The 10,470-nt window shown below is 41.5% G+C and overlaps 1 protein-coding gene across 1 annotated transcript in view; it reads left to right on the top strand.

Moving 5' to 3' along the window:
* Nucleotides 1-9: 9 nt before the first annotated feature.
* The window catches only part of DNAH10 (dynein, axonemal, heavy chain 10), a gene marked incomplete at its 5' end in the record, with an annotated part of 55,382 nt that continues 44,921 nt past the window's right edge, over nt 10-10,470 (top strand). Inside the window, 11 exon segments of the mRNA XM_010152299.1 lie at nt 10-103; nt 1,984-2,129; nt 2,939-3,044; nt 4,021-4,136; nt 4,642-4,834; nt 5,586-5,743; nt 6,465-6,695; nt 7,198-7,388; nt 7,859-8,057; nt 8,832-9,026; nt 9,633-9,803. Coding sequence (XP_010150601.1) covers nt 10-103; nt 1,984-2,129; nt 2,939-3,044; nt 4,021-4,136; nt 4,642-4,834; nt 5,586-5,743; nt 6,465-6,695; nt 7,198-7,388; nt 7,859-8,057; nt 8,832-9,026; nt 9,633-9,803 — 1,800 coding nt within the window.

Raw genomic sequence — 10,470 nt, 5'->3', positions numbered from 1 at the left:
CGGACGCAGAGGACACGGAGCTTGCAGGTGCAGGAGGAAGGCCCGGATAACCCCTTGCCTGGGCAGTTGTCTGAAGCAGCCTCCTTGGTGGCAGTGGAAGGAAGTCAGTGGTTTGAGTGGCCAAAGCGTAGGCGTTGCGGGCCGTGCTGCCCTGGGAGGGCTAGGTGTGACTGGCCAAAGTGGCTCCCTTCAGCAGATCCAGCGGTATCTGTAAAACCTACAGCCGCTTTTCCTAGGAAAGCAGATCTGACTCTGGGTAGTGTCCTGGGCAGTGTGGCTACACATTTTCTCAGAAGCTTATGCCTCAGGATGCTCCTTTGGTACAAACATGTCCTAGTTTGGCTCTTTCATCTTTTCCAAACAGAAGGAAAGAAGGACACTGTCTGGGATGAGCAAAATCGACCCACAAACAGATATTCCATCCCGCCTTTGTCTGCGACATCTTTTACTGCTTTTATAATTTCAGATTTTGAGAGGTTAATTTTATTAAAATAAATAGAATTAATGTGTTCCCTTCAGTAGGAATGAATTAATTCCCCTGGTCTTAGGAGTTGCAAGCTCTTCAATTTCTTCTGATTTTTTGAGGATAGAAGTGGTGGCCCTGCAAAGGGTTAAGATTGGATCAGTACTTTAACCACAGTATTGCCGAGAAGCCTTTCACAAAAAATTGGAAAAACCAGTCACAGCCTGTAAAGCCATAAAAGAATTTTGTTCATACTGTGGGAAAAAGGGCCGCAGCAGTTCAGTGCTGAAGCCCGGTGTGGGTGTAAGTAGGCTAAAGGAATGATTGGATTCAGCTTGGCACTCTGCACCTCTGAATGGAGGCAGCTGCAGTACTGCAGGTTAGTGCTCAAAAGCAGCAGGTGGCAATTATTATTGCTTGATATTAATATCAGTGCACAAAGGGGTGTGACCTTTCCAGCTGGGGGCATCACAAGGAGCTACTGGAGAGGATCCAGTACAGGGCCACTGAGATGATGAAGGGCCTGGAGCACCTTCTGTATGAGGAAAGGCTGAGGGCGCTGGGTCTGTTCAGCTGGAGGAGAGGAGGCTGAGGTGGGATCTTATCAGTGCTTATCAATATCTAAAGGGTGGGTGTCAGGAGGATGGGGCCAGGCTCTTCTCAGTGGTGTCCAGTGACAGGACGAGGGGCAATGGCCGTAAACTGGGAAACAGAAAGTTCAACCTGACCATGAGGAAACCCTTCTGCACTGTGAGGGTGACAGAGCCCTGAACAGGCTGCCCAGAGAGGGGGTGGAGTCGCCTTCCCTGGAGACTTCCCAAAGCCCCTGGACTTGTTCCAATGTGATCTACTCTAGGGGATCCTGCTCTGGCAGGGGGTTGGACTAGATGCTCTCTAGAGGTCCCTTCCAAGCCCTACCTCTCTGTGAATCTGTGAATCCCCAGCTATGCCTTTTTCACTTCTTTGAAGTATCCAGCAGCCTGTGCTGAAACAGGTAGAAGACATGGAGCACCTTCTGAAAGACAGTTTAAAATAAAGTTTGAACTTCCTGACTGGCCCTGGAGTTCATGCAGTTGTTCCTGTGTCACAATGTCTTCACCATCACTTCTTGGGCATGATGTAGCTATAAACATTTTCCACATCTGACAGGACATAACCCTTAATGGTTTGCTTTTCCTTTTCCATAGTGGTTTCATCTTGAAATGTTTTAATCTACTTATTTTGTCATGGAATATGAATTGTGTTGGAAAATGCTGGTAAGGTTATTCTCAATAAAGCCTAGTTACCTGTGGAATGCAGTGTAGTCACTTGCATATTTGGATTCAGTTCTTCAGCAACAGTGCTGCCCTATGGGAAGATGTATGATTAATGCCAAGTTGTGATGGCTGGTTATTGAAAGGTGATGCTGAAGATGGAAGAAAATACCCAGTCATTTAGTATGAGAAGAAAATTCTAAGGATCCATCTCATGTGCACGGAATACCCGTTCTTTAACGGAGTTCTCGTGTTATTCTTTCTTAGGGATGACTCGGAAAAGCAAGACATCTCCTCTGCAATCCACAGACAAAGGAAGTGTGTCAGGTCACTTATCAACTCTCTCTAGTGGGGCTGAATTGAGTAGACTGGAGCAAAGGTTTACAGCAGACAGTGTGGAACACACACCGCAGGTAAGCCTGTTGTATTTCACTCTGTTCTCCTGTGGATATGAAGATGCTGGCTTTCTGATGCAAACGTTTCAGTAAAACTGGTAGGCAGATTAAGGAGGTACAGTGCAGAGCAGGTACTCCGAGCAGAACAGAACATTTGACAAGGACAGGAACTTCCATTCAAAACCGACGGCCTGTGGTGTCTGCCACAGCCTCTGACGTTGCCCGACAAGACGTTGCAAAAGTAGTTTACTTGGCAAAATGTGATGATTTTAGGTGAGGAGATGCAGCAGTGAGTTACTCAGGTAACACATTAGTTGTTCCCAGAGGCACTTGTGCAAGGAAAGTTGCAGTTAGAGTAACTGCGAGATAAAGAGCCCATGGGAGCAGTGTGTATGGAACAGTGAACAAAGGCTTTTGTACCTCGAGTCTTTTACCTAACTACATGGTCAGGGTGGAGTCTGGGGTTTCTAATTAAACTTGGTTTATGTCTGAGATGCAGATGGAAGGGGGGTAGGTGCTCACATTCTCACAAAGGGATGGGGGGGAGGCAGGCATTTAAGTGCTTTTTGGTTTCCTAAGTTTCAAGCTTTTAGTCCTGTTGGTCTGGAAATCAGCATTGTTTCCGAAGATGATGATTTTTACTGTTAGCCGAATGATTTTTTTGACATTTTGTTTATGGTAGTAATTTACTTGGGCAGCAATGTGAAGATAATAGAGTTAAATTAATGATTTGGTTCCATTACTCACAGCAGGTAAACATTTTCTTGCTGTCAAGAAATGTGGCAGCCAACAGTAATAGTCATACTTCCTTTTATTTTCTGTTTCAGCTACAAGAACACAAAGTTGGCAAAGTGTGTTTCTATGTGGCTCTTGATGAAATTCCTGAAGAATTTGTGTCAGCTTTTACTGTATATTTTCTGAGAGACAACAAAGGTATATGCCCCCAATACCTGCAGGCTCAACGGTTTCAATCTGTGCACTGAATAGTATTTCACACTGAGAAAAGGTGATAGTGACTGGCCTTCGGGATAGTGCATATCCAGCTTAATTGACTGGGTAGAAGAGCAGAACCAGGAATCAGGAATGCGCTTCAGATGGAACTTCTGCTGCTACAACTGTGTAAAGTGTTTTGCGGCTGAGGAGCTGTATGTGAAAGTTAGACCATAAAGTGGGGACAAGCACAACTGGGGTATCAGAATTCCTGACCTGACTCAAATTCACATGATACACAGCAGCAGTAGTATTTATTCTGATAGTTCATACTTCTATCGTAAACCCAGTGACTATAGTTACTCCAGCATCTGGAGTAGCGCTGGTGTTGGTCGCAGTCGGACCTCAATATCCAACTCTAGTCTCGCAGGAAACAGCTTCTACACCAGAGCCAGTGGTTATTTCCACACCTATATCCAGGAATTGTCTACAGTATGGTAACACTAATTTAGTGCTGGAGACTGGCCCCAGCATAAACATTTATGTGGGCTCACCGAGCAGGAAGCACTGAATGTATTTTGTATTTGCCCTTAGTTTCAGTTTTTCTACAACAGGACTTTTGTGGAAAAAAGGAAATTATAAAATGTATTGTCAGTTTGTATCTGTTCATTTTAGGCAGTTCTGTGCAAGGTTTTCCTGGTCTGTCTGTAGAATAGCAGTTCAAGGCACCGTTTTGTTTGAACAGAAAACCATTTCCTAACATTCTGAGGTGAAAAGACTTAGAGTGAGGTGTTTTTCTGCCCTCTCTGGAAAAGCATCTGCACTGTTAAAACCAGCACTAGTTTTGAGAGTGACTTGCATCAAACCTAGTTTATTACAAACAGGTTGCTTTATTGGAGCTTTAACTTACTATGGGAGGGACTTTATGCTTTCTGCATTGAATAATTAGATTTATGCTAATTGTTTGTATACTGTTTAGAAAGAGTTACTGAACCTAATGACCTGACTGAAGCTAATGAGGTTCTTCCTAAAGTGATAAAGTCTGGAATACTGACAGATGATACTCTTGTGATGCTGAAGTATGCCATCTCACAGGTAAATGCGCTACAGCTCTTATACGTGGAGTCTTGAGTGTTTCTCTGCGTGATTTGTCCACTTAGTATTCTGCTGACCATATGGACTGTGCATAAGGAATACTAATACTTAATGAGTGACCTTCATATGCCAAAATGAGTTTTTTGTTAATCCTTATTTGATACTTTGTTTCCCAAGTTTTTGCAAAGTTGTGGAGACGAGCCTCGCGCTATATGAGAAACCTTTAAGAACATGACACCAGATACCTTTATATTTGTGCTGATAGGCTGTTGTAAAAACATGCTGGAGCTATTCCCCTGCAGAACGGGAGGCAGAGAGAATGATGCTAAAGAAGTGAAATGGGAGGACACACACTTAAATTATCTTTTAGAACAACATATTCTGTGCTTAAGTAAATGGCAAGTAAGCTGACATTTACTGTTTTCTTTTTTAATCGGAGACACCTAATCTGTGGAACCTGTTTGAATTACAGGTGTTTGCACCAGCTCGCCCCTATAGTCAGCAGCAGACTGAGGAATCTTCCTTTCCTCCAGACAGTGAAAACACTGATTCTGAAACAAGCAATTTACCTGAGTCGGAGCTTGCAGCAAAGAAAGAACAGCCCGGGGAACGCTGTAACGTTGAGATGAGGAAGGAGATTCAAATGAACAGACAAAAACCCTTAAGTCTTACTCAGCAGACTGTACAACAGACTGGAGGCGAGTGTTCTGCCTGCGCCGGGCATGGCGGTGTTCAGAGTACATGACACTACAAAGAGGTTCAGCTAGATAGAGAATAGCAAACACGTACAGCTTCTGGGGAGGCTCCAGGCCTGATTCAAGTTTCTCTTTGCTGGTAACAGTAGTATGTTTACTGCCCTGAAGCACAGCAGGCAGTATGGAGAAATGGATTGAATCAGTGATTGCCTTTCGAACAGTAAGAATTGGAGAGAGGGTGAACATGCCTCACTGCTTACCAGCGCTCCAGGGACTCGAGCCGTAACAGGGTAGTGGTTGTGTGGAAGAGGGTGGTAACCGAATGAGACTTTGCAGTGTTGTTTAGCATCCCTTCTTGGACAGGGGTGACTGTTGTGCCGCTAAGGAGAGCGTACCACCAAGTGTGTGTTACCCACACTCAGTGGCTAACGTAGAAGGCTGGGGAGACCCAGTGTGTGGCTCAAGGAGATTGAACCATTGATAATCTTCAGCAAAGCCCTAATCCTAATTCTTGCAGACTGGGTTAAGGCTTGAAAGCTGAGAGCATTCCTGTATGTCTAGGAATATATTTTCCTTTGCACTGTGTTACCTGTGAAGCGACCAGATGGTTTTTGCCATTTTCTCAAATAGGCAGAGCAGCTGGAATGTTACCCGGTGTCAAGTAGCTAACAGGATGGAAGCCACTTCCGTGGTGTTGCTTTACCAGTGCTGCTGGAACAAGACAGTTAATTCTCTGTGCCTTTTCTTCCAACAGGAGATACTGAACTGGAGATGCCAACTGTGAATCTAGATGAAGAAGTGACTGTCCTTGCCATGGTTCCAGAAGTGGTTAAAGCTCTGGAAAGTTGTGCAATGACCTGGCAGAAATTAATATCTGCAACTCTAGAGGAACAACTGCAGAAGGTTCCACAGGTAATGTTACCTGTAATACCAAACTGCTTTTATTCCTGCAGACGTCACTTCATTTCCCCACAAGAATCTCTTTGAATGGTTTGTGCTCATTTTTAATCCATCTTTTTGTCTGATTGTTGGAAAGCCATTTACTAATTGATGTAAAGTAGAACAGAGGTAGTGAGGAACTGTGTGACTCTGAGAAATGGAATATAAACAGAATAGAAAGTAAGTCATTGTAGGTCCTACCCAGACAGAATAACTGTGGAAAACTGAGGCACTTTTGTTATCTCCACTCTTCTAAAGATAGCCATGAAATATTAAAAGCTGCAGTGGTTTTTTTTTTTAAATATATAAGTATGGTTTTGCTTGAAAAAACTCATCTCAAACAAAAAAAATTCCAATTGTGGGATTCTGGTTCTACAAACACTTACACATATGAGTGATACTGTTAAATGTACTGAGGGATTTCTTGTCTACAGAGTTGCTGTGCGTGAGCTTTTCAAGCAGGGGCTCTCCAGCTCCGGCTCAGGAATATACTCCTCAGGAGCAGTTCCCTTCAGTGTGTGTAAAACTCTTATTTCCAGGATCTTCTGTCTGGGTTTTTTACATGGTTGAATCCTACCAGGTTTTTCTCAGCATCAACATGTTGGGAAGAAGTAACAAATAAGTCCTCCTTATTGGTTTTCACTCTTGTATCGTGGTCATGTAGAAGTTTTATTTTATTCCACATTACTTGTAGGGTAGCGGTCCCCTTGCAGAAGTTGACCTCTGGCGTGAAAGAAATGATACTTTAAGTGCTCTTACTGAACAGACAAAGCTTCCAGATGTGCAGAAAGTCTTGGAAATATTACGGGAAGCTGAGTCTGGGTGCGTTGGAGATTTACAGCTGGTCTTAAGTGACCTTAGCAAACATCAGGTGGAAGCTCTGGATAATGTTAAGTTTCTTTTGACTCTGGAACGCTATTTGAAGGTATGTGTCCTTAAGAAAACTTCGTGAAGTTTTTACTGTCGTTACCTGCGTTCGGTTTCTCTGTTGATATAGTCACCTCTCGTTCAGTTTTACGTTTTATCAGCAATCAGGATATAATCTAGCTTTTTTAATTAAAACCAAGCTTGCTTATTTTGTTTGAGTTACAGTTGCTCTAATATTTGAAAGCAGAAGCCCAGAGCTGTGAGCACCTTGGCTTGTAACTCTCAGCTTTGGGAGAATATGATAGCATAGCTGAACTGGGGGAAACAAAGGTTTCCCTACCACATTTTTGAGGTATCTTCTATCACTGATTACAGCTGGTCTCTCCGTTTTTAAGTTTTACAGAAGATCATCCGCACATCCAAATAAAGGGTGTTCCCTCGACTGGTTATGTATTTCATAATGTCTCAGACTTTCTTAACTTCAGCTGTCTGTGGAATCAGTACCACTCTATTGAGCGTGTGCCTGTGCATTTTCATGACATTCACAATATTTTTGACAGAACTTAACATATGGCACTGGGTTTAATGTTGTCTTGGATACAATTCCGACTCTGATGAATGCCCTGAGAATGGTATGGGTTATCTCACGGCATTACAACAAGGATGAACGGATGGCATCCCTCCTGGAACGAATTGCATGGGAAATTTCAACAAGGGTGTACAAGGCTGTGGATTTACACACGCTGTTTAAGTAAGTACTGCGTTCCTGTTTAACTGGGCTGTATTTATTGAAAGTTTTGCTTGTTTTACAGGAAGTACAGTTGATAACACTTTCATCAAATAGCTTTTGGTGTTTTTCACTATCTGAAATCGTATTAGAAGGTCAATTAAAAGTCAATTTATTTTGTAATTTTCATAAATTACTGAATCAGACCTGAAGTAAATAGATGCTCCTCCTCTTTTGTCTGAAATAGACATAAATCAATAAACCCAATAGAATTAGAGTGGTAAAAAAGTGGCATAAATATCATTAAAATCAGTCCTGAAATAACATCTGCTTTCAAAATCAGTCACATTGAAAATTAAGATCTCACAGTTATGTTTTGCCTAGATCTTTTATAATTAGAAGCTGCTAAACCAGAGTGCATTAATCCATATGAGACAGAATTTTCTCTCTCTAGTCTATCGATAGTATCTTACCTGTTCTGATTTCATTAATAGAGAAGATAGAGCTGCTGCAAAAAAGAAAATAGCGGAAGCCAAAAGCACCCTTGAACAATGGAAGAAATGTTATTTTGCTGTTCGTGCCCAAATTGAAGCATCAGGAAGAGAGCAACACTGGGAATTTGACCGAAAACGTTTATTTGAACAAACAGATTACATGGCTTCGATCTGTCAAGATCTGTGTGAGGTCTTGCAGGTAGTAACACAGGCAATACATAAAGGGATTGTGTGATCAGTGGCTTATCCTGCAGAGGAGGTGCTTTTGCATCGCAGCTGTGGAAATGTTTGTGGAATGTTGAAATGTCTTTAGGGTTGTGAGTGGTGGTGTGTTGAAGACCCGAGCAGTGCCTTTGACTCCAACAAAGCTGCACTTAACGCTTGGGACGGAGTAACTCTTCTCAGGGTACCGGCTGAGGAAAGATATTACTGTGTAGGTTGCTGCTATGAACATAGATACTTGTACCAACTTCATACCTGCCATTTTCTTGGGTTGCCAGCTTAATGACACAATTATAGATAAAATAAACCATTTAAGTGTACTGTAATATAAAATTTGACCATGTATGAATCAGTATATCAAATGCTGGATAAGATGGATGGAAAGATGTTATGTTTAGGCTAATTTAAGTCAGGGTAACTAGAAATATTAGTGGTCCTTCGATGGTCAGACGCTGTAGGCTGTGAAGGTGAAAACTGCTATATTTGAAAAGTGAAATAAAAAGGAGCAATAACTGCGTATTCTCTGTTTAACAACTGAAGTGTTGGGCCTGTAGAGTGTTTGTTTTTTTCCATAAAGCTGCTTAGTGTCTTGTATAGAAATGTATGAAACGTAAATCACAGCATGAATTGATCATTTTCTGAGCTGCTTTCATTTTTTAAAGGAAACAATATCAGAAAGACGTGTTAAATGGCAGAAAATCCCCCACACGTTAAAAATAAAGCTTCCTGGTATGTTCTTCTGAATTAACAGATCACTGAAGAGTTTTACAATATATTTAGTCCTGAAATGAAAGCTGTCACAGCGGATCCAAGGCGCATTGATGATCTAGTGAGAGGAGTAAATGGACTAACTCGTCCTATGGAAGAGCTGACTTTTGACCCTTTCAGCATCACAAGTGCACATGACTGGAAATTTATTATGGAAGAATTTAAGGAAGGAGTTTCAGTAAGTACCACATACTGTGATCCCACTCTGTCATTACTTCCTACATACAGATTCCGCCTAGAATATCAACATTTTCATTTAAAGAAAATGTAAGTTTGCAAAAGAAAAGAATATATGAATAAGTATGTGAGTGAAAATGTGAAGAATTTCACCAATGTTTTAAGTCAGTATTCTGTTTCCCAGTTGATTTTGTTTATAGTTTCACTTTATCTTGAAAATAGTGAAGCACTCTTCATGTTCATTGGCAGAATTGCTACAGCATGAACAGAGGCTCCCTATGGCCTCCCAGTACTCATGTGCTGACATGTTACGAAGTAAAACTTCCTTTTCTGGATTCACTCGGTCCTTCCCCCCTCAGCTAAGAACACACACAAAGTACAAATAGTTAAGGTGATTTTGTGATTTGTATACCTGCCCACCAGATACATAAAATTAATTTCCAGCAGCTTACTGGAAAGCCATCAGTTTGTTATTAGTTTATAGTAAAAAATTAGTAAAAATATGCTTGACCATTATAAAAAAATATTTTCATTTTGCCTTCGTTTCTTGGTTTGTGAAATCCACCCTCTAAGTGATAGGGTTTCTTGGCCTTCTTCCTTTATTTAGGTAATTGAAGAAGAGACCAAAAACTTCATTGATGAATCTTTTAAGACCCTTCGATCAGCAGAGGCTGCCTTTGACATGGTGTTAAACTTCAAACACATCCGTTCTCGTGAAACTGTTCATAAGCAGATGATGAGGAAGTTCAGTGATATTTTGAACCAATACTGTAAAGAGGTATTTAACTGAAGGATTTCTTATGTAGTGCATGAAGCTCTTTGCCTGGTGAAAATCATAAATCTGTCCATGTCTACATAGCTGTATAGTGTCATTTACTATCTGAGAGACTGGCAAGTTTTACAAAATAAAGATCATAATTGCTCTCACTTTTTTGGAGCCCCTTGGAGAAATAGGGCGGTTAATTTGCTGGAATGGATGTGCATCCTGTGTATGTGTGGCGCTGTATAGGGACTGAAAGATGTTTGCTTGTACTCTGAATGCAGGAAGGCTTGTGGCTGTTCTTTACCTTGTGAACCACTGTTGAATTGTAGTCCCTTCCGAGAAAATATGCCTTTTACACCCTGCAGCTTTCTTGTGGAGGACAAGTTCAGATATGACCAAAAGGTGTCAGAGATCGACCTTGAAGGCAGAAATAATTTCTGACATGTTGGAGCCTGTATGTTGGAAAGCTTTTCATGTCATAGCATTTTTCTTGAGATTTCAAAGGACATTGAGTTTAATGATAAAATGTCATCTTACAGAAAACGCTGCTACAGTAGCAGTTTCACAGGAGGTAGAAAGGATGACATTCTCTGCAATGCAATTAATACAAACAAGAGATGCATGAAAATAAAAACCCATGGACAAGCAAGTGGGGAAATGATTCTTTGCAATATTTTGTTCC

Source organism: Eurypyga helias, unplaced genomic scaffold (assembly GCF_000690775.1).
Source record: "Eurypyga helias isolate BGI_N326 unplaced genomic scaffold, ASM69077v1 scaffold17435, whole genome shotgun sequence".
Lineage (NCBI taxonomy): Eukaryota > Metazoa > Chordata > Aves > Eurypygiformes > Eurypygidae > Eurypyga > Eurypyga helias.
This window is presented reverse-complemented; position numbering and strand designations above follow the sequence as displayed.